The 24,294-nt window shown below is 54.6% G+C and overlaps 3 protein-coding genes across 3 annotated transcripts; 2 read left to right on the top strand and 1 right to left on the bottom strand.

Moving 5' to 3' along the window:
- The first annotated feature begins 215 nt into the window (after positions 1 to 215).
- On the top strand, positions 216 to 23,857 carry LOC126285052 (uncharacterized). The gene is made up of 2 exons (XM_049984375.1): positions 216 to 668; positions 23,343 to 23,857. Exons 1-2 carry the CDS (start codon positions 270 to 272, stop codon positions 23,805 to 23,807), a joined length of 864 nt encoding a protein of 287 aa, XP_049840332.1. The 5' UTR covers positions 216 to 269; the 3' UTR covers positions 23,808 to 23,857.
- Positions 17,426 to 17,803, top strand: LOC126284191 (histone H2A). Its single transcript, XM_049982947.1, has one exon. It carries the CDS (start codon positions 17,429 to 17,431, stop codon positions 17,801 to 17,803), a length of 375 nt encoding a protein of 124 aa, XP_049838904.1. The 5' UTR covers positions 17,426 to 17,428.
- On the bottom strand, positions 18,431 to 18,770 carry LOC126284195 (histone H4). Its single transcript, XM_049982950.1, has one exon. The coding sequence runs from the start codon at positions 18,765 to 18,767 to the stop codon at positions 18,456 to 18,458; it is 312 nt and encodes a 103-aa protein (XP_049838907.1). The 5' UTR covers positions 18,768 to 18,770; the 3' UTR covers positions 18,431 to 18,455.
- Positions 23,858 to 24,294: the final 437 nt, after the last annotated feature.

Below are 24,294 nucleotides of genomic sequence, written 5' to 3'. Positions count from 1 at the left end.
CAACCACAACAATATAAAAAACAGAAAGCAAGGCAAGGCTCCTCACCCGGCGCTAGCGAGTCGGCTACGGTTGTGGCGCCCAGCGCGCGCGCCGCCCCCCTATATAGACTCTGGGGCCCCGCGGCCCGCCCTCCCCTCCCCCCACCACCGTGCACCGAGGGCATATAAGCGCAGCACCGGGGCGCGCGGGCCCGTTGTCAAGGCAGCACCGGACGCCGTCGCGCACGCATATCCTCCACGCCGCATCCGCATCCGCATCCGCAGTAGCCATGGCCCGGACAAAGCAAACGGCCCGCAAGTCCACCGGCGGAAAGGCGCCGCGCAAACAGCTCGCCACCAAGGCGGCGAGGAAGAGCGCGCCCGCCACCGGCGGCGTCAAGAAGCCCCATCGCTACAGGCCGGGCACCGTCGCCCTGCGAGAAATCAGGCGCTACCAGAAGAGCACAGAGCTGCTCATCCGCAAGCTGCCATTCCAGCGCCTAGTGCGCGAGATCGCCCAGGACTTCAAGACCGACCTGCGCTTCCAGAGCTCCGCAGTCATGGCCCTGCAGGAGGCCAGCGAGGCCTACCTCGTCGGCCTCTTCGAAGACACCAACCTGTGCGCAATCCACGCCAAGCGAGTCACCATCATGCCCAAGGACATCCAGCTCGCGCGCCGCATCCGCGGCGAGCGCGCCTAAACCCGCACACCGCCAAACAAGCAAAACGGCCCTTTTCAGGGCCACTAACGTCTCTCCGTCGCGAGCAAAACTTTGTCGGTCGCAACGACTAGTTCCCCACTCACTCTCCAGTCCAGTCGTCCCACCCCCGGCCCGGCGCCGCCGTTTCCAAAAAAAAAAGCACCGCACCGGCCGAGCCAAGTCGCAAGCGTCAATAGCGCCACCCACACAGGCCACGGCACAAAACGTGACGCCCGGAAAGCAAAGCCAAAAAAGACTATTCCAAAACCACCACCAAGACAAACAAACGCGGCGCAAAATAAATAGGTAAAAATAATAAAAATAAAATACACTTTATATAACACCAACCGCGCGCCGCCGCCCACGCCCGCCAACGACCCCACAATCCAACCACCGCGGCACGCAAACACCATCCACACATGAAACAAACAAACGCCAGCAAGCAAGACAGACAACAACAAGGCAACCGACCGACCACGACAATCAACACCTTCCCGACGTGCTTTGATGGCCCTGAGAAGGGCCGTTTTTGTTTTTGTCCGGGACCGCGCGACAGCCTCTGGTTGCGCGCCGGCCACCAGGCGACGGTGTCAAGCGCCAACCGCCAACCCTTCCCTGCCCCTTTTACTTCTTCTTCTTGGGCGAAGCCTTCGCCTTAGACGGCGTCGCCGTCGCCTTCTTCGGGCGCGGCGCCTTCGGCTTCTTCGTCGGAACCTTGGCGGCCTTCTTCGCCTTCGACGGCGACTTGGCCTTGGCCGGCTTGGCCGCAGCCGCCTTCTTCGCACCCGCGGGAGCGGCCGACGCCGCAGACGCCTTCTTGGCGGCGCCCGCCTTCCGACCGGTCGCCGCCTTCACGCCGCCAGCCTTCTTTGCGCCGGCCGCACGGGCCCCCTTCTTCTCCTTGCTGGCCGGAGCGGCGCGCTTCTTCTTCGCACCACCGCCACCACGAGCCTTGCCGCCCTCGGCCGCCCCGCCGCCGGCGCCGGCAAGCTTGAAAGAGCCCGACGCGCCCTTCCCCTTCGTCTGCACCAGCTCGCCAGCCACGACGGCCGACTTGAGGTACTTCTTGATAAAGGGCGCCAGCTTCTCCGCGTCCAGCTTGTAGTGCGCGGCAATGTACTTCTTGATCGCCTGCAGCGACGACCCGCCGCGCTCCTTCAGACTCTTGATGGCGGCCGTCACCATCTCAGAGGTGCGCGGGTGCGCAGGCTTGGCGCGCGGCTTCTTCGCAGACGACGCAGACTTGGCCTTCTTCGTAGTGCCGGTGGCGGCGGGTGCCGCGGCAGTCTCGTTCGTAGCCGCCTGGTCTGCCATCTTTTGCTTGTTCTCTTTTCTTTTTTCCCCTTGGTTTCGCTTCCTTCTCTCCTTCGACGACGCACAACAGCGAGGGGCGCGCAGCAGAGAATAGCCGCGCACGCGCCTGGCCCAGCCAGTGTCGCGGGCGGGCGCGGACGGCCGAGAGAGCGGCCGCCACTCGGCGCGCCGCCGCGCCGCCGCGCCGCGCCTCCCGCGCTTGCTACCGCCCAACGTCCGACAGCCTGCGCGGAGCAGCCCCCAACCTGCGCCGCAACCACCCGCGCCATTCAAACCACCGAGGATGGGGCTACACACACCGACACCACGGTCGCCAACCAGTCGCCGCGGCGGCGCCGCAAACCACGGCCAAACTGCAGCCACCGCGCGCCACAGCCTGGGTCGGCCCGCCGAGAATCGCCGCCCCCGCCCAAATGCCGCCCCCACAGCCCCAGCCGACGACCCGCCACAATGGCCAAACCTTCGTCAAAACTCCCACACCGTCGCCGCGGCAGCCCGGCCACCGCGGCCGGCGCCACAGCCACACGAGCCGAGTCGTGCGGCGATGACGGCCGTGCACAAACGCACCTCCGCCGCCCCATCGCCTTCCGCCGTTTTCCCGATCGGCCCGCAGCCGTCGGGCCACGGCCGCGGGCCGTCCTCCTCCTCTCGCCTCGCCCGCCAACACCCACAGCCCTTCCAACACATTTTTTTTTTCTTTTTTTTTACTTTTTTACGATCGCCGCCTGCGCAACATGGCACCGGCCGACGGAGCGCCAACCCCCCCACCACAGGCGAAAACAAAACAAAACAAAACAACGATAAACAAACAAACAAAATAAATTACCAGCCAGCCCCAACTACAGACACACCGAATCTGCCCTCACAGCCGACCTTACACGCCTCAACGTCAAAACAAAGGTGGTTTCTTTCTTTCAACGGTTACCTTACCTTAGGTTACGTCAGGTTAGGCTAAGAAGGCGTCAGGGTTAGGTTAAGCGTTGACGTGACGTCACGTCTTAACGTAGGCGTTAAGCTAAGGTTGCGGTCACGTACGTTAGGTTAAGGCGACTTGGGGGTTGGCCTAAGAGCTTAGGTTAGGTTACGTTAGTTTAGGTTAGGTTAGGTGGCTGCGTTAAGGGCTTAAAGAAGTTTAGGAGGTTAAGGCGTCGAGGCGGCCGCACCCCCTTAGCTGCTGCGGCTCGGCCACGCCACGCTTTGGGGTTTCATAAGGTCGCGCGGCGGGTCGTCGGCACGCCGCAAAGGACAAAACTGCAAGACGACGTCGAAAAACAAACAACAGGTAAAAAATAAATGAGTAAAATAAACGACGCCGACAGGCGGGGATCAGCAGAACGATCAGATTCCGGAGAGCGAACGAGACACACACGCACGCACACACACAAGCCCCCCCGAGCCGAGAGAGCACAGCACCACCACGTGTCGGCCTCCGCTCACCCGACTCGGCTGGGCTGGGCTGGCGGCCGGGCCCGATGCACGTACACGTACGGCTACAGCCACTACCCGTACACAGCCGCTCTTCACGCAACACCAGCCAAATGGCGCGCCCGCGGCTCGTCGCGGTCGCGGTCGCAACGCCACGCCGGCACACTTTCGGCACCACCGTTTTCGCGCGCACCGCAAACAAAACGCAGCCGACACACACAGAAAAAAAAAACAGAGCGCGAGACGGGCGGCGGCGCACCTTTCGCCAGCCGGCAGGCAATCGACTCGCCCAGTACGACAAACGCGCACGCCACCCCACCCACCAACCAACCAACCAACCAACCAACCAACCAACCAGTCGTCATCGTCGTCGTCGTCGTCCCGAAATCAAACAAACTCTCAAAAGCACAGCCCCTGCTGCCAACGGACGCAGGCGCCACGCAGCTCCCTTCCCGCCACACTCGATTCGCAGCGCAACTCACCCGGCACACCGTCAAACGACGGGCTGGGCTCGCCGCATCGCCGCAACCTACACACCTTCCCCCCCACGACGCACAGCCCCACCAGACGCCCGTGCCGCAACGACACTACTGCACTACCACTACCGCACTACTCCTCTCGCCCTTGCCATACACGACACAACACGCCAAAAAATGAAAATCCAAATACAAACAAAAACACCGCCCCCACGACCCAAACACATGCACGGCGCGCCAACACACGCGAGGCAAGGCACGCAGCAAACGGCGTCCCCTCCGCGTCGCGCCATCAACCTACACACACAAGGCAACCAACAACAGCCAGCCAGCCAGCCAGCCCCACTCTCACGCCGCAAAAACAGAAAACACACCGAAACCGCCAAACGCCGCACATTCGCGCTTCGCACTCACCACACACCTCTCGGCATCCGTTTCGCACACAACGACGCGACGCACATACATCATCACGGGCTACGCACGCACACCGCGACCCACTTTTTTACGACGCCCTCGGCAGAGCACACGTGCCCACGCCCACACACAGTCGACACAACGACGCAGCGCGCAGCAGACGCGGCCGCAACACATACCTCCCCGACGACGCGCCAACACCGCCAGCCACTGCTCACTCGCCCAAGCAACCCGTGCACACAACTGCCACACGCGTCCACCACGCCGCCGCCAACCACCCGCCCGCCAGGGGGCGCTCACGTCCGCGACAACAGCGCGGCACCGCCGGACCGGACCGGGCCGGGCCGGGCCGGGCCGGGCCGGGCCGAGCCGAGCCGAGCCGCCGCCTCCTCTCCACTCGGCACGCCACGTCCTGCTTGCAAAACACATGGCTCGTCCCTCTGTACACACAACGCGCCTGCCTGCGGTCGCCGCCGGCATCTATCTACCTGCGCATCGGAGCCAGGCCGGCAAGCCCACACTTAAATAATGCACTTCACCAGCCAAACAAACCCACTCTTCCTTTCTTTGCACAGCGCATGCAACAGCAGCCCCAGGAGCCGGGCCCGCCGCCAGCGTCTCCTCCTCCTCCTCCTCCTCCTCCTCCTCCTCCTCTGGGCACAGCCAGCCAGCCGTTCCCACCGCCCCGCCCCTGCTCTGCAGAACAAGAAAAAACGAAAAAGTACCAACACACGCACCCAAAGCGTAAGCCAGACAAGACCAGCCTCTCCAAGGCCACACACACGCAAAAAAACAAAAAAACAAAAACACTACAACAAAATAAAATAAAAAAGAAAAAGCAAGCTGTCGCCTCGCCCCCGCCCGTCCCCCCCACCACATTCGCCCCCTCCGCTTGTTTTCCTTTCTACAATTTCCCTCTTTTCCACCCAATATCCCGCCGCGGTTTACGGGCACCGGCCGATTTTGCGCCCGCCCACATGTGTGCCTACTCCCCACCACCATTCCCTCCGCAGCCCGCAGCCCGCTTTTCCCCCCTCCCTGCCCACACCACACCACACCACACCACACCGACGGTGCTGACGTCGACACGCACCCAAGACAGGGGCCACGACCGTCTTTTTTCCTGGGCCCATCCCCGCACCGCACCGCACCGCACCGCACCGCACCTCCTTCCAATCAACGCTGTGGCGCCTGTGTCCGCGCGAGACGCGTGCGCGCCGCCTCTCTCAACATCCGTCCGCCGTCCACCGGCCGGCCGGCCCGTTTTTCGGCCCCCAGGCCATCCGTCAACCACCACTGCGCCCCTGCCCCTGCCCGCCCCGCACCACACCACACACCGCTGCTTGCCCTGGCCGTTGCCACCAAAGGCGCCAACCGCAGCCCGCGCGCGCCAGAAAGAGATGGCAAAACTACAGGGACCCAGCCGACCGACGAAAATCAGAGCAATTGGCCGGGAGGATCAAAAAGAGAGCTCCGAAAACCACCGTAGCGAGGCGTGGGAGGAAACGTTACGAGAAGCAGAAAGGGACCAGGAAAAATTCTGAAAATTTCTTAAAACTCGTAAACTAAACACGAAACATCTACATCTACATGGGGAAGGAACGACCCCACAGACCGAGCTGAAGCACTGGCGGATTCACTAGAAAGGCAATTCCAAGCACCAGAAGCGGTAGATGACGAAACTGATGACCACCAGGAAATGGTACTCAGAAGGGTAAAACCGCATCCTAAGTGCCCCGATCAGAACATCTTTCACAATCCAATAAACGCAGAAACCCCATATCTTATCACATCACAAACATACACACATCCTAAGAAGGCATCAGGCCCAGATTCCATCAAACCGCAACTACTACATCACCTACCTCCAGCAACTATCAATTATCTATCTAACATCAATATATAATGCTTGCTTCAGACTAAACTACTTGGAAACAGGCCCGAGTCATCACATTACCAAAGCCAAACAAGGACTTATTATTTCCGCAAAACTATAGGCCAACTTCCTTGGAAAGGTTCTCGGAAAGCTCATTCAAACTGAACTGAAGAAATTCAATTCTTAAAGGATAACAACATAATCATCCCACAACAATTCCGATTCCGCGAAGAACACAGCACCACCCACCAGGTGACCAGACTAGTCGAGCACATATGTCAGGCCAGAAACATTAGACACAGTACTGGAGCAGTCCTGCTTGACATTGGAAAAGCATTCGGATAACGCCTTATCTACAAGCTCCACCAGTACAACTGCCCCATCCACATTATTGCTTCTTTTCTCCGCAACAGAGCATTCTATGTCCATGTACCAGGAGCGGCAAGTAACACTAGATCCATAGAGGCTGGAGTCCCGCAAGGCTCAGTGCTGGGGCCCATTCTCTACTCAATATACACAAACAAACAGCTGGGAGGACACTTGTCACTATTTGCAGACGACACTGCAGTCTACCGCAGCAGTTCTAACCTGCAATATAGAGTCACAAAAATAGAGCAACACCTACAATCCATCCAGAAATGGGCTAACCAATGGAAACAAAAAAACAATAAACGCGGAGAAAACCCAAGCAATACAATACGATTCACATTCAAAAAGAATACCTCCTAACCTGCATATACGCCTCAGAAATAACAATCTTCCATGGTCAGGCACAATAAAGTATCTAGGCATCAAACTGGACAAGAGGTTGACATTTAGAGACCATGTTACACACGTTTGTAACAAGGCTGCAGCAGCAATATTCAGACTGTACCCAATCATCAAAGGAAACAGAATAAATATGCGCGCCAAAAAGAAAATCTTCAAAACCGTCATAGGAACCAGCCATCACTTACGGCTCTGAAAATCTGGTCAATGGCCGCAGACACCAACATAACAAGAGTAAAAAAGGGTGCAGAACAAATACTTCAGAATTGCTGCTGATGCCGGCCGGTACCAGACAAACCGAGACATATACACAAACCATAACATACTCAAAATCCCGGAAATCATCCAAAGAAAAATCCATAAAGTTTTTTTTTCCACCAAACCACGGATTCGAACCACCCACTCATCAGAAATCTGGGACAAAATCCACCCCACCCAAGAACGACATTTCCCATCACGACAAAACACCACAAACTACAACATACCATGATAAACAAAAATAAAATAAAAACACTATAACACTCACTTAAACAACAAACATCTACACACACCCAAGAGACCCAATCATCCCATCATTTTGTTACCCAACATAATCAGACATAAGGCAGGGATCAAGGACAGATCCGGTCCTTCGAGTACAGGGGGTAAAAAATACCCATCAGACCAGCTCTCTCTCTCTCTCTCTCTCTCTCTCTCTCTCTCTCTCTCTCTCTCTCTCTCTCCTCCTCGCTTCTCCGTGCCGACGCTGCCCCGCACACGCGTTCGCGTTCGCGTTCGGCCGACACCACACGACAGGTCTTTGGGGCCCCGCCACTGCGCACACGCACGCCTCCTCCTCTTCCTTAGTTCTTTTTCGCTTTTCTTTTCTCCCCCGCCCCCCGCTCTCACCGCCACATCATCCCGCATCCCTTGGGGGATGTTTCCCAACATCAACGCGCCCCAATTCCACTCTCTGCCCGTGCCGCACTCTCCACTTTGCTTCTCCCCGTCCCCTACACACACGACTACCGAAACCCCGGTTGACACACCTTCTCGTAGGACAGGGGTGCGTGCGTGCGTTGTCTTGACGGTGACAGCAACAGCAACGGATCCGTCCATCCCATTCCCCCCCCCCCCCCCACTCGGTAAAGAACCATGTTCAACCCACACTACACAACAAGGGGGGCACACACGAACGCGAAAGAAAGGGCAGGGCAGGGCAGGGCAACTATCTCGTACACATTCTTCCTCAGAACCCACATATCACATCAACGAACGGGAGGCCAATTGCGGACTCAGCCGTGTCAGGCAAATCCAACCCAACCAACACCTCCCACGGAAACCCTGACACTGATCCAGCAGTACGTCCACATACATCGCCACACCAAATACGGGTGACGAGTGAGCAACAAATGGAACAATACACAACGAGGCTGACCTAATAAAAACTGCACGTCACGTCATACCTTCCAGACAGACGCAGTTCCGACGGGACGGCGGAACCGTATACGTACCTTTCAGCCACAACAACCGACCGACTGGACACGCCCGCGTCTCCAGCCAGCCAACCACCAGGGCCACACAGCCCGCAAGTTTCAGCGTCAACACTTCTCAACGTACGTTGCAAACTTTTCAAAACATTGCCACACACACACACACACACACCACGAAAAGCGTCAACCTCTCTCACACTGGATACACTCAACACTTTTTGTCGGCGGAGCTTGAGGCCAACGGTTGACACACCCCCACCGGCCACACAGGTTTCCCTTTGAAAATTGCAGTGACGGAGACGCGGCATTACGAGAGGGTTGTTTCCGAGAGCGCGAGCTGGACGGAGCTGCGGCGCCGCCGCCGAGGGGTAATGAACGCACGCGATGCCGCATGACAGCCCATCACCCAAAGTTTCGCCCACAACTGCACAGGTCGCACCCCCTTTTCGCGCCATACTAGTGTCGATCGTCAATTACAGCTCACGGTGTTCGCAGTTGCCACTTGACGGGGGGGGGAAAACAAAACAAACATCTGACACGCCATGTGTTTCTCTCTCTGTTATATCTAGGTCATTGGGCAGCCACTGTAAAAAAAAAAAAAAAATAATATTTTTACGACATGGTTGGGTAAGTGATTTAAAGACAACAATTGTGGGTCACACACCATAGACCATTTCGATAGTGTTCTTGTTCTTCTCTTTTTCCTTTTTTTATCGCTCAATTGAAATAAAACCTGGGGATGATGCAATGCTGCGATATGGCACAACCGTCGTCCATTGTACACAACTCGGGAACAAAAAGAAACCAATTCAGGGAACGTTCGTTCCTTCACAACGTTTCTTTCAACGCACTTGGTCTTTACCATCCTGTATTCAAACACATTTTCCTTTCATCAAAACTAGGGCATTTCCATAACAGTTTGTTTCCGTTTCTGTGAGCACAATACTGCTTCTTCGACGTCATTTCACCATCTTAACTAGAGACAAACAACAAAATAGGAAAACAGCCTTGAGAACCCCGTCCACCAAATTTCAGTTAGCACGGCATCCAAGATTCTTTTCCGGGGAGTGCGGTGCAGCTGACGCTGCTCAGACCATATACCGTCGCCAGTCTCACTCAACTCTTGCGCATTCCATTCTACGCTACGTGACAATGCAAAAATGAATGAATCAAACCCGCCCAGAGAGCGTCTTGTGCGAGGGGACACACGATATAGAGAACAACAAAACACACAGGGGACACCACCAAAGTTGGAGAGAACGTTTCCACCACGGCAGACACTTACAGCAGCCGCGCCGTTACGCGCTTTTTTTTTTTTCTCCCCCCCCCCCCCCCCCCCCACTGCACACCTCCGACACCACGGGAACGTTCACCGTCCCGTTGCCCTACACTGGCGTTTCTTTTCAACCCCCCACCCTATTCCTCGCTCCCCGGACATTCGACCGATCACAAAGTGCAACCTCTCGTTACCGTCGGGTGCCCCTCTTCATCCCCGGGGCGCCAACAACAAAACAAAAAAAATAAACCACCACCGACGCCGTCGTCTCGCGTCACCTCACTCAACTGAGCGGAAAATACACGTACATCCAGAATGACGACACCGCCTCCACAAACAAAAACCAGACGTCAGACGTCAGACGTCAGACGTCAGGTCGAAAGAGGGCACCGTACGTCGTGGCGCGTGGTCTCCTAACTCACCTCGCGCGTACAAATACAATACAATACAATGCGTGTCTCCTCACGTTCACACACACCTCCACGCTCCACTTTTACGTCGCCCAACCAACCAACTAACTTAACCCACCCGCTCGGCGTAGAAGCAGCTGTAGGCGGCAACGTGTTTCTCACCCTCGCCACCAACGGTGTGACATCCGACAATCGCGGTTTGCTTTCCGTTCCACACCTCCGGCCATACCATACAAAGGGGACAAAAAAATATATCAAACAAGCCAACTCCAGCGATCCGCCCCCCTAACACCAACACGTCTCGAAACACCCACGCCCACGACCCGGCTGTGGCTAAAGTGCGTATCCCAACGTCACACCAAAACGAAAGGCGCCAGCGCCGGCGCCGCACCACACCACAGCTACAGCTGTGCCGCCGTCCACCCGCTCACAACAACAACAACAACAATTCCGCCCTTCCCGCAAAGGCATTTTGGTGGCCCTGAAAAGGGCCGTTTTTTCTTTTCTCCGCCGCGCCGCGGACGAGCCTCCTATTTCCAAGAGCCACCTCCTTACTTGGAGCTCGTGTACTTGGTCACCGCCTTCGTGCCCTCGCTCACCGCGTGCTTGGCCAGCTCGCCAGGCAGCAAGAGCCGCACAGCGGTCTGGATCTCGCGGGACGTGATGGTCGAGCGCTTGTTGTAGTGCGCCAGGCGAGAAGCCTCGGCCGCAATGCGCTCGAAAATGTCGTTCACGAAGCTGTTCATGATGCTCATCGCCTTCGAAGAGATGCCCGTGTCAGGGTGCACCTGCTTCAGCACCTTGTAGATGTAGATGGCATAGCTCTCCTTCCTCTTGCGCTTCTTCTTCTTGTCGCAATTCGAAATGTTCTTCTGCGCCTTGCCAGCCTTCTTGGCGGCTTTCCCGCTAGTTTTGGGCGGCATCACGAACAAACAGGCAGGCAGGCATGCACGCGCAGTCAGTCAGTCAGTCAAGCGCTCCGCTCCAGTCAGCGTCTCCCCACACAGTGGCACCCGCCGAGAGAGAGAGAGAGAGAGAGCTGGTCTGATGGGTATTTAACCCCTGTGTTCGAAGGACCGGATCTGTCTTGATCCCTGCCTTCTGTCTGATGATATGTGGTAACAAAATGATGGGATGATAGGGTCATGAGTGTATGTAGATGTTTGTTGTTTAAGTTTAAGTGAGTGTTATGATGTTTTTATTTTATTTTATTTTTGTTTTGTATACTGTTTATCATGGTATGTTGTAGTTTCTGGTGTTTGTCGTGATGGGAAATCTCGTTCTTGGGTCGGGTGGATTTTGTCCCAGATTTCTGATGAGTGGGTGGTTCGAATCCGTGGTTTGGTGGAAAAACTTTATGGACTTTCGTTGGATGATTTCCGGGATTTTGAGTATGTTATGATTTGTGTATATGTCTCTGTTTGTCTGGCACCGGCTAGCATCAGCAGCAATTCTGAAGAATTTGTTCTGCACCCTTTGTACTTTTGTTATGTTGGTGTCTGCGGCCATTGACCAGATTTCAGAGCCGTAAGTGATGGCTGGTTCTATGATGGTTTTGAAGATCTTTTTGGCGCGCATATTTATTCTGTTACCTTTAATGATGGGGTACAGTCTGAATATTGCTCCTGCAGCCTTGTTACAAATGTGTGTGACATGGTCTCTAAATGTCAACCTCTTGTCCAGCTTGATACCTAGATACTTTATTGTGTCTGACCATGGAAGATTGTTATTTCTGAAGCGTATATGTAGGTTAGGAGGTATTCTTTTGAATGTGAATAGTATTGCTTGGGTTTTCTCCGCATTTATTGTTATTTTCCATTGGTTAGCCCATTTCTGGATGGATTGTAGGTGTTGCTCTATTTTTGTGACTATATATTGCAGGTTTGAACTGCTGCGGTACACTGCAGTGTCGTCTGCAAATAGTGACAAGTGTCCTCCCAGCTGTTTGGGGATATCATTTGTGTATATTGAGTAGAGGATGGGCCCCAGCACTGAGCCTTGCGGGACTCCAGCCTCTATGGATCTAGTGTTACTTGCCGCTCCTGGTACATGGACATAGAATGCTCTGTTTCGGAGAAAAGAAGCAATAATATGGATGATGTGGTTGGGGCAGTTGTAGTGATGAAGCTTGTAAATAAGGCCCTGATGCCATACCTTATCGAATGCTTTTTCAATGTCGAGCAGGACTGCTCCAGTACTGTGTCTAATGTTTCTGGCCTGACATATGTGCTCGACGAGTCTGGTCACCTGGTGGATGGTACTGTGTTCTTCGCGGAATCCGAATTGTTCTGGGATGATTATGTTGTTATCCTTTAGGAATTTCTTCAGTTCCGTTTGAATGAGCTTTTCGAGGACTTTACCTAGGAAGTCTAACAAGGAAATTGGCCTATAGTTTTGCGGAAATAATAAGTCCTTATTTGGCTTTGGTAATGTGATGATTCGGGCCTGTTTCCAAGTTTTGGGAAAGTAATTTAATCTTAAGCAAGCATTATATATTGATGTTAGATAATTGATAGTTGCTGGAGGTAGATGATGTAGTAGTTGCGGTTTGATGGAATCTGGGCCTGATGCCTTCTTAGGATGTATGTTTCTGATGTGGTATGATATGGTTTCTGCGTTTATTGGATTGAAAGATGTTCTGATCGGGGCACTTAGGATGCGGTTTACCCTTCTGAGTACCATTTCCTGGTGGTCATCACTTTCGTCATCTACCGCTTCTGGTGCTTGGAATTGCCTTTCTAGCGAATCCGCCAGTGCTTCAGCTCGGTCTGTGGGGTCGTAGACTATTCCACGTTCCCCATGGAGCGGCTGTATAGATGTTTCGTTTAGTTTACGAGTTTTGAGAATTTTCCAGAATTTTTCCTGGTTCCTTTCTGCTTCTCGTAACGTTTCCTCCCATGCCTCGCTACGGTGGTTTTGGAGCTCTCTTTTGATCCTCCTGGCCAATTGTTCTGACTTTCGTCGGTCGGCTGGGTCCCTGTAGTTTTGCCATCTCTTTCTGGTGTTTCTTTTTTCCTCTATTAGGTTCCGGATGTGTGGGGGTAGTGTGTCTCTACCTGTGGTGTGGGTTATTGTTGTTGTAGATCTTTTGCTGCAATCCTTTATGATTGTGGTGATTTCTTCTATGGCTCTGTTGATTTGGGCTTTTGATTGAAGAGGAGGTAGTTCTGGAGTGTATGCTGTGAGTAGTTGGTTGTATTTTATCCAGTTTGTTGTGGATTCCTTGATGGTTCTGTTGTCATGAAAGTTGACCAGGTTTCCATTGATTTCTAATATTACGGGGTGGTGGTCCGAGTCCAAGTCGTTGACCACCTCGGTTGTCGTATTCCATGTCAGATTTTTTTATAGAAAAATATCCAGTATGTCTGGGCGGCATCTTGTGTCGTAGTGAATGTGTGTTGGCCTGTCTGGAGCTATGATGGAGATGTTCGGCTTGTTGTCCAGAAATCTACGGAGCGTTCTGCCATTGGTGTTTGTGGCATGACAATTCCAGGATCTGTGTTTAGCATTTAGGTCACCACCGATCAGAACATTTTGATGCATTTGGAAAAGGTTCTCAAGGTCTTGCGGACATATGCTCCTTCCTGTAGGTGGATTGTAAGCTGCTGCTATGGTAATGGTTTTGTTGAATAATCTTGTTTCAATTGCTGTTGATTCCATTCTAGTGAGATGAGGTGAGGTGATACGTCTGTGTACAATTTTGTTTTTGACCAGAATGGCTGTTCCTCCACCTGGTCTGTTCGGTCTGTCATTTCTGTGGACCACATAATTCCTGATTTTGAAGGTCTGGTTTGGTTGCAGGTGAGTCTCTGTGATGAGCGCAATGTCGATCTTTTGCTCATCTAGGAATTCCGCTAGAGTGTGTTTTTGAGTTATAATGCCATTGGCATTCCAATTCATGATTTTTACTGCTTTATTTGCCGCCAAGAATGCTAACAGCGGCTTGAAATAAAATTGTGATTTTGGTGAAATTGTCCTGTGCTTGTCTTAGCTGCTCTGCTGCTGTCTTGATTGTGCTTAATATGTTTGGAATGTCAAATTGCGTGATGAATCCTAGGAGTTCTTTGATGTCTGAACCAATACCTGATGCTGGTTGTGATGTGGGTTCGGAGGTGTTGCTGTTTTCTTCTGTTGTGAGGGTATTGTTTGGTTTTGCCCATCCTCTTGTTTTCCGCAGTGCTGGAAAGTTTGTGGGATTGAGTTGTACTGTTTGTTTGGCTCTTTCCTCCTCCAGCCTGTTTTGTGCAGGGGTTTTCGCTTTCTTTCTCTCTTGCTGAGTCTGCAAGAGTTTTAAATATACTGGGCATTTTTTGAAGCTACTCGTGTGTTCTCCTTTGCAGTGGTAGCAAGTTGGTTTTGCTTCTGGTTTCTTTAGGCAGTCTGCTGTTTTGTGTTGTTGCCCGCATTTGACACAATTTGGACGAAGGGTGCAGTTACGCGACCCATGTCCATAACCCTGGCAATTGTGGCATTGGGTCAATCCCTGTGGACTTCGATATGTTTCAACTGTCACCTGCATGTGAAACATTGCTTTGAGGTCGTATATTCTTTTCGCCTCTTCGGTATTTTCAAGTGTAACTTGAAAGTGACGTAAAGTCACTTTTTTCTGAGTGTTTTCATCGAATGATGTCATGTGCGCTACTTTGATGACAGGTAAGTTGTGATCTAAGAGGACCTCATGAATGATCTTGGGGTCTATGGTTGGTAGTAGCTTTTTGATAACTACTTTCAATGGCTTAAAGGCGTGCATATCGTGTGTGTAGTATTGTATGTTGTTTTCGGTCAGATATCCCTTGAATGCTAGGAAATCATCTGGGTGTGAGAATTGATATGTGATTTCGTCACTGTGACTTCTAGTTTTGAGGTCCCCTTTCAGTTTGTTGCGGAGTGCTTTGACTATTTCCAGGTATTGGGATGTTTCCTTGACAACGATCGGCGGAATACGCAGTCTCTTTGTCTGGGTTGTTTGCTGTTTTTCCCCTGTTCTGGAATTTCCCGCATCGTTATCGGGCAGTAGTTCGAACTTGTTAGAGACGGGGATCTCGTACTCCATTTGTTCGTTGTTTTCGTCTTCTGAGTTGGGGGTGGGATCATCTGTTGAGTCCTGGGTTTTCTTTTTGTTGCTGTTGTTCTGCAACTTCGTCTGGCTGTCAATGGTTGCTTTGCGTTTCCCTGCTGTTTGTTTGGTAGCCGGTACAATGTTTGTGTTGTGGCTATCATTTGCTGGTGGTGTTTCTACCTGTGTTGTGGGTGAGGTGACTGGTGGTGATGTGAATGATGATGTGGATAGTTGGGGCGGTGGTTCCCCATCTGTCATGGAAGTCCCGTGGGACTCCATGGCGGAATTTGTGGTGTTACCTTGGCAAGGTGAGAATGGGGTGGCTGTTGAGAGAGAACAATCTGCCTTTGCCTCAGAGTGCGCGGGTTTACCCAACGTGAATGGGGCCCTGGTACTCTATATTCCCTGACTATCTTCCTAGCGTCCGGCTAGCCCGGAGGCATAATCTCGACACGGCGGTAACCAAGTACACAATCTCCAAGCTTCGAAGGCGGCTCGGTCGGTCGGTCGAAACGAGACGCGAGCAGCCGTCTGAGTATTCCCAGCCGTAACAACACAAAGACACGCGAGCGCTGTGATAACAACGTCCGCTCTCTCCGCGCGCACGACTCGGAATGGCTGTGGTGGAGGCACCCGCCGCACGCCGCCGCCGCACCTTTACCAGCTCGCCCTGCTGCGGCCGCCGACCAATGGGGCGCGCGCGCAACCGGCCGCCGCACCCGAGCCCATAAAGGACCCCCACCCCGGATCACAAAAATTCCCGGCGCAGTGGAAGCACGCAGAAGTCATTGCGATCGCAAAACCAGGAAAAGACCCGGTGTTCCCGCAACACTATAGACCAGTTAGTCTACTGCCTACCCTCAGTAAACTTTATGAGCGCCTCCTACTAACCCCCATACAGGACCATATCACAAGAGAGCAGATTCTGCCGAAATTCCAATTCGGATTCAGGCAAAGACACTCCGCCCCCCAGCAAATTATGAGGGTGGTTGAAGCAGCTACGGACAGCTTCAACCGAAAGGGCTACTGCGGGCGTGTCTTGCTAGACGTAGCAAAAGCCTTCGACTCAGTCTGGCACACCGGGATACTACACAAGATGTACACCCTAGGCTTCCCCGGAAAGATCGTCAAAATAGTTAAAAACTATCTCTCCGGTAGGACTTTCTCAGTTAAGATCGATGGATCCCTGTCGACCAGGAGAAGAATCGGTGCAGGTGTGCCCCAGGGCTCGGTCCTGGGACCCATCCTCTACAGTGTCTACACTGCTGACATCCCTATGACTCAGCATGTACACACTGCACAATATGCAGATGACACTGCATTCTTCTCCTGCTCGACAAACAGGAACCTGGCTACAAGGCGTCTGCAAACCGCCCTAAACAGGACGGAAAACTGGGCCAAGCAGTGGCGAATAACAATAAACTCCGAAAAAACACAAGCCATGCTGCTCACCAGACGTTACGGGAAACGCCGACCCCCAAGAAGACCATACCAACTGCTGCGATTACAGGGGCAGAACTTGCCATGGAGAAATTCTGCGAAGTACCTCGGTGTCACACTTGACAGACGCCTGACATGGAAGTGTCACATAGAGGAACTTCGCAGAAAGACTCACGCCAGGATGCAGATCCTGTACCCTGTATTAAACAGCACCAGTTCCCTCGACCCCGCAACAGGAGTAGCTATCTATCGAAGTCTAATTCGACCGATACTGGAATATGCGTGCCCTGTATGGGGCTATGCAGCCAGATCGACGATAGATCGCTTACAGAAGGTCCAAAATAGAGCGCTAAGACGGGCCTTACACGTCCCCATGCGCTTCCCCGCGGCGGACCTGCACGAAGCTGCAGACATAGAGCCGCTAACAACACGGTTTCGTGCCATGGCAGAAGTTTTCTACGCCACGGCACGAAATTCACAAAATGACCTAATAAACACCCTTGGGCAATACGAACAGAATGGGAACAGATACAAAAGACCTAAGTCGCTACTCCTCCAGTAGCACAATTAGTTAAACGACATCTCTCAAAAAAACAGCAAAACACAAAAGACCAGTTATAAAAACAACAAAAAAAACAAAAGAGGAGGAAATGTCCAAATTCGACAACAACCTCCACCAACACCCCACTCTAACAGTAGAGGAAAAAAGAGAGGAGAGGGACCGGCGCCGGCACGCACTCCGCTGCTCGACTCGCTGCGGCTCGCACCGTTTGCGTTGTGCTTTTCTTTCTCGCTTCCTTCGAAACTAGCCCATCGCCATGTCCGGACGCGGAAAGGGAGGCAAAGTCAAGGGCAAGTCAAAGTCCCGCTCAAGCAGGGCTGGGCTCCAGTTCCCGGTCGGCAGAATCCACCGCCTCCTGCGCAAGGGAAACTACGCCGAGCGCGTCGGCGCCGGGGCGCCCGTCTACCTCGCCGCCGTCATGGAGTACCTCGCGGCTGAGGTGCTCGAGCTGGCCGGAAACGCGGCCCGCGACAACAAGAAGACGCGCATCATCCCGCGCCACCTGCAGCTCGCCATACGCAACGACGAGGAGCTCAACAAGCTCTTGTCGGGCGTCACCATCGCACAGGGAGGTGTCCTGCCCAACATCCAGGCCGTCCTGCTGCCAAAGAAGACCGAGAAGAAGGCCTAAAAGAGAGACAGCGCAATCGGCACCGCCGCGTGCTCCCTTGGCACGCAGCGCGCCATTTGCCGCCTCGGCTCAAAAACAAAACAATCGGCCCTTTTCAGGGCCACCACACAAACCTACGTCCAAAGCAGAATTCCAGTCGTTCGTCGCACCACTTTTCTCTCTCTCTCTCTCTCTCTCTTTCTGTGTACGGTTTTTTCCTTCTTACACACACAGGCGCCGCCATCTTGTACACACGTACTTGGCCACCTCCTCCACTCCACTCCACGCACGCACAGTCTCGCGACCATTAACCAGCACACATGGCGCACAACAACACACCTCAAAAATAACCCCTCGGCACTCAGCCGCGCCGCAACACACAGCCCATCCACCGACAAGAAGCATACAAGCAAAGAGGGAGGGGAAGGAAGGAAGGAAGGAAGGAGCTCACACAACCGCAAGGGCACGCTTCCTTCCCTCCCAACCGCACCGCACACCACGTCAAAAAAACTCCAAACAAAACTAAAAGGCCAAGTAGACTAAAAAGGAAAAGAAAGAAAAAAAAAAAACCAGCAACACAGACTCTTTCGCACTTTTCAACTTCCGAACACTGTGGTGGCCCTGAAAAGGGCCGTTTTTCAATCTCTCTTTCCTTCCTTCGGTCTCACACCGCCTAACCGCCGAAACCGTACAGGGTGCGCCCCTGCCTCTTCAGGGCGTACACCACGTCCATGGCCGTCACAGTCTTGCGCTTGGCGTGCTCAGTGTACGTCACCGCGTCGCGGATCACGTTCTCCAGGAACACCTTCAGCACTCCGCGCGTCTCCTCGTAGATCAGACCAGAGATGCGCTTCACGCCGCCCCTGCGCGCCAGGCGGCGGATCGCGGGCTTCGTGATGCCCTGGATGTTGTCGCGCAACACCTTGCGGTGCCGCTTGGCGCCACCCTTGCCGAGCCCCTTTCCTCCCTTGCCGCGGCCTGTCATTCTTCTTCTTCAAGCGTCTCAACCACAACAATATAAAAAACAGAAAGCAAGGCAAGGCTCCTCACCCGGCGCTAGCGAGTCGGCTACGGTTGTGGCGCCCAGCGCGCGCGCCGCCCCCCTATATAGACTCTGGGGCCCCACGGCCCGCCCTCCCCTCCCCCCACCACCGCGCACCGAGGGCATATAAGCGCAGCACCGCGGCGCGCGGGCCCCCTTCCGCATAAAGTGGTCAGGAAGTGACAATTATAGACTGTCAGTCCAGTCCCCCTCCGACCTGGCCAAGACGCTCATCATACTGAGCAAACTAAAAATAGGTTTTTCCACCCCCCCCCACCAGGACACGCCGCCTCCGCGTCGTCGTCAGAGGGCTTCCCATGGAGTACTCTGACGATGACCTGAGGAAGGCACTCACCTCATTAAATATCATCCCCAGCATCATATCACGCATCATCTCCCCTAGAACCCGTCGCCCCACTCCACTCTTCTTCGTCTCCGCCCCTGACACGCCGGAGAACCGCCACCTCCTATCCCTCACGCTCATCGATCACGCCAGCGTGACGATCGAGAAACCGCGCTCCAGGAGGATGACCCTGGTGTGCTATCGCTGCCAGGGACTGGCGCACTTCGCAATTGACTGCACCCGCGAGGTGCGTTGCGTGAAGTGTGCCGGTGGACACGCCTCCTCGGAGTGCTCAAAACCCCGAGACGCCCCCCCCACTTGTGCCCGCTGTGGCGGGAATCACACGGGCAGCTACATGGGCTGCCCAAAAATCAAACAATTTAGGGAAAATCAAGCAAGGGCTGCAAGGCCGTCGGCGGCGACCCACGGGGGCACCAGTTACTCTGGTGCCTTGGTGGGATCGGCGCCGCGGACCTACACCCAACGTGCGTCTCGCTCCCATCCCGCCCCTCTGGGCTCCTACCCAACCCCCCTCCTCTCCATCCCCATCCCGCCCCCCCCAGCAGCCTTCCCACACCTCCCCACCCGGCAGGCGTTAAGCACTGCCCCCCCTCCCCACAGCGGGTGTCACGCTCCGCTGTTCCTTCCCCATCCACACAGCAGGTGTCAAGCACTGCTGCCCCCCTCCCCACCCCGGTACAATCTCAGCAGCACCCTATCCCAACCCCACCCTCTCTTCCCAACCACTTCAGCGACCTCATCAACAATGTTGTTGAGGCGCTGACCTTAGCAATCTCAACCACTTTCCACTCCCTCCTACAAACCATCCCGCACCAACTTGCCACTGCCCTCTCCCAATCCATGCCCCCCACCACCACTCCCGTTCCAACCAGTCATGGCTGTTAGACATCACGGACTGACAGCCATGATCTGGAACGCCAACGGCCTCCACAAACAACAGGGCGAGTTCCGACAATTCCTCCTGGATGAGAGGGTTGATATATGCCTTGTTGCTGAGACGCACCTCAAACCTGGTGTTTTTGTCCGTGTAGCAAACTACTCCTGCTACAGGACAGACAGGCCCACCGCCTATGGCGGCACGGCGGTGTACGTACGTAACTCCCTCCGCCACCACCCCATTCCCCTCCCCCAACTTAACACCATGGAAGCCACTGGCGTTGTTGTCCACACGGTGAGGGGTCCCATCACGTTCGTGGCTCTTTATAGACCACCTCGAGGCCTTCTTGAAACACCAGACTTCAAGGCATTGCTGTCGCTCGTCAACGACGTCTTCGTTGGCGGTGACTTCAATGCCAAACATGCTGCCTGGAATAGTAGAATAACAAACACATCTGGTCGTCGCCTTCTCCGGGTCGCTGAGCGGCACCACGCCCGCACCATCGGCCCGCACGACCCCACCATATACCCCACTGGAGGACGTCTCCCAGATGTCTTGGACATCGCAGTGGTGAAAGGTCTACCCCACCCCATCACTGCAGCCACCCGCATCGCTCTAGCCTCTGACCACCGGCCGGTCATCTACTCCATCGATCTCGTTGGAGTCCCGACCGCGCCGAGTGAAGGCCTGAACATCCGCGGTATTGACTGGCAGTCCTACCAGCGACGGGTCGAAGCAGCCCTACCCACAATCCCTGCTGCCGATCAAACTGACGCAGATCGCACCCTCATTCACCTCACCACCATAGCCCTAGATGCTGCAGTAGCAGCGACCCCTCACCGTCCACCCCGGCCCCCAGACCATCTGCGTCCGCTCCCCCCCAACATCCTTGCTCTCATCACAGAGAAAAACCGGATCATCCGAGAATGGCAGCTCACTCGGAATCCGGCAACCAAGCGCCTCATCAATAGATTACAGCGCCAAATCAAGGCTGCAGTGCAAGACCACCGCAATCAGGCATGGGAGAACAAAATCTCTGCCATTGACCTGAGTGACCCGTCCGCTTGGCGGCTCACCAAAAGCCTTCTGAGACGAGAGCAAAGGATACCCCCCCTCCAGGTCGGCAATGATTTTGTGTCTGAACCAGACGCCAAGGCAAATGCCTTGGCTGATGTCTTCGCACGCAACTTCACCCCGGTCAACGACCCCATTGACCCCGACCACATCCGCCTGGTAACGGCACGCCTCCCACAATTCCTTGCCGTTCAGGACCCTGAGGATGAAATCACCCCCATCAATGAAGAAGAGGTTGAACTGCAATTGCGGTACCTCAAATCCAAGAAAGCTGGCGGCCCCGATAAGCTGACGAATGCCCTCCTCAAGCAGCTACCCCCAGCTTCTATTCCCATCCTGACGGCCACCTTCAACAACATCCTCACAACCAGGCAATACCCCACTGCCTGGAAACATGCTGAGGTGGTCGCCATCCCCAAGGCTGGGAAGGATCTTCGTTCCCCTGCCAGCTACCGCCCCATCAGCCTCTTGCCCGCCATTTCCAAGGTGTTCGAGAGGCTGTACCTTAAACGACTGCTCATCCATATTGCTCGAGAACGAGTCCTCCCTGATGAGCAGTTTGGCTTCAGGCAGGGACACGCAACTACCCACCAACTCCTGCGTCTTGTAGAAGAGGCACTGGACGCCATAGAACGTAGGGAGTACTTCGGGGCCATACTCCTCGACGTGTCCAGAGCGTTTGACTCGGTCTGGCACGAAGGGCTGCTCTACAAACTATTTTCCCTTGGCTTTCCAGTGTCTCACGTAAGGCTAATAGCCACATACCTGGAAGTTCGCACCTTCCACGTTAGGATCCCTGATGGGAAATCTACACGACGACGCATTAGGGCAGGAGTACCACAAGGCAGCGTACTTGGACCGCTACTCTACTCCCTCTTCACAGCCGATCTGCCCTCTGCGCCGAGGGTACATTTAGCTCTCTACGCAGATGATACTGCACTCTTCTCTCGTTCTCGGAGTGCGGCAGGTCTACAACAGCGGCTCCAGGGGGCTACAGAATCCTTAACCGATTGGGCTAGGACCTGGCGTCTGGCATTTAATCCCTCCAAGACCCAAGCCCTTATCATCTGCCGACGCCATATTCCCATTCGGCTCCCTCAGGTGACGGTCCTTGGTACCCCAGTCCCCTGGACTCGTACTGCGAAGTACTTGGGTGTTACCCTGGACCAGCGCCTTACCTGGCGCCCCCACATCGACGACGTGCGTCGTAAAGCAATGGGGCGGCTCTGCCTGCTCTATCCTCTCATCAATCCAACCTCTACACTCCCCACACACCTTGCTGTTAGATTGTACACCTCCCTTGTTCGTCCCATCCTTGAATATGCGGCGGTGGTGTGGGGCAATGCTGCCCCCACCCACCTCCGCCGACTCCAAACCGTCCAGAATCGGGCTCTCCGGCGTGCCCTCCACCTCCCTTTCGACTTCCCAACCCAAGAACTCCACAACCTGGCCGACGTGCCGCTCCTTCGCACCCGCATCCTATCTGCAGCCAATTCCTTCTACCAACAAACACGTCACTCTCCTAATCCCTTAATCCTCTCCCTGGGTACCCGTGTTCATCGTCTGGCCACCACTCGATGGCCAGACCTTCTTTTCCGCCCCCCATGAATTCACATCATCGATCATCCACCATCATGTCATGTAATTCACAGTCACAAGCACGCCACCCCCCCCCCTTCCAACCACTGCCCCCCCCAATGATGGCCTAATCACGACAGGCCCTTCCTCTTTCCACTTCTCTAGCTGTCACTCTCTGACTACTTTCTCTTCCCCCCCCCCCCAAACCATCACTTCAAAACTGTCTGCCATCATCAAGACGCCGCTACGAGGACGAGGCGGCCAGGATAATGGCCTTTCGATTTCACTCACTCTAACTATTCCTCCTACTATCCTTTATTCTATAACTTAGTATAATAGTATTCCTGGCTAATCAATGGGCCGTTCCTTTTCCGCCATCTTCTACTGTTCCTTTCTCTGTCCTGTCTTCTTTTAAAAAAAAAAAAAAAAAAAAAAAAAAAAAAAAAAAAAAAAAAAAAAAAACAGCACAACAGTCAAGCAACAACAATAAGTAACGACACATATCTCCCAACGTCACGCCAGAAGGAGAAGCACTTTACAGGTGCTAGAACTTCAAAAACAGCCGAGGGTTAAACCTCCACCATGTGCGCGGCGGCGGCGCGCGGGCCCGTTGTCAAGGCAGCACCGGACGCCGTCGCGCACGCATATCCTCCACGCCGCATCCGCATCCGCAGTAGCCATGGCCCGGACAAAGCAAACGGCCCGCAAGTCCACCGGCGGAAAGGCGCCGCGCAAACAGCTCGCCACCAAGGCGGCGAGGAAGAGCGCGCCCGCCACCGGCGGCGTCAAGAAGCCCCACCGCTACAGGCCGGGCACCGTCGCCCTGCGAGAAATCAGGCGCTACCAGAAGAGCACAGAGCTGCTCATCCGCAAGCTGCCATTCCAGCGCCTAGTGCGCGAGATCGCCCAGGACTTCAAGACCGACCTGCGCTTCCAGAGCTCCGCAGTCATGGCCCTGCAGGAGGCCAGCGAGGCCTACCTCGTCGGCCTCTTCGAAGACACCAACCTGTGCGCAATCCACGCCAAGCGAGTCACCATCATGCCCAAGGACATCCAGCTCGCGCGCCGCATCCGCGGCGAGCGCGCCTAAACCCGCACACCGCCAAACAAACAAAACGGCCCTTTTCAGGGCCACTAACGTCTCTCCGTCGCGAGCAAAACTTTGTCGGTCGCAACGACTAGTTCCCCACTCACTCTCCAGTCCAGTCGTCCCACCCCCGGCCCGGCGCCGCCGTTTCCAAAAAAAAAGCACCGCACCGGCCGAGGCAAGTCGCAAGCGTCAATAGCGCCACCCACACAGGCCACGGCACAAAACGTGACGCCCGGAAAGCAAAGCCAAAAAAGACTATTCCAAAACCACCACCAAGACAAACAAACAAACGCGGCGCAAAATAAATAGGTAAAAATAATAAAAATAAAATACACTTTATATAACACCAACCGCGCGCCGCCGCCCACGCCCGCCAACGACCCCACAATCCAACAACCGCGGCACGCAAACACCATCCACACATGAAACAAACAAACGCCAGCAAGCAAGACAGACAGACAACAAGGCAACCGACCGACCACGACAC

Source organism: Schistocerca gregaria, chromosome 8, assembly GCF_023897955.1.
Source record: "Schistocerca gregaria isolate iqSchGreg1 chromosome 8, iqSchGreg1.2, whole genome shotgun sequence".
Taxonomy (NCBI): Eukaryota; Metazoa; Arthropoda; class Insecta; order Orthoptera; family Acrididae; genus Schistocerca; species Schistocerca gregaria.
The sequence above is the reverse complement of the archived record's forward strand: the minus strand, read 5'-3'. Positions and strand labels throughout refer to the sequence as shown.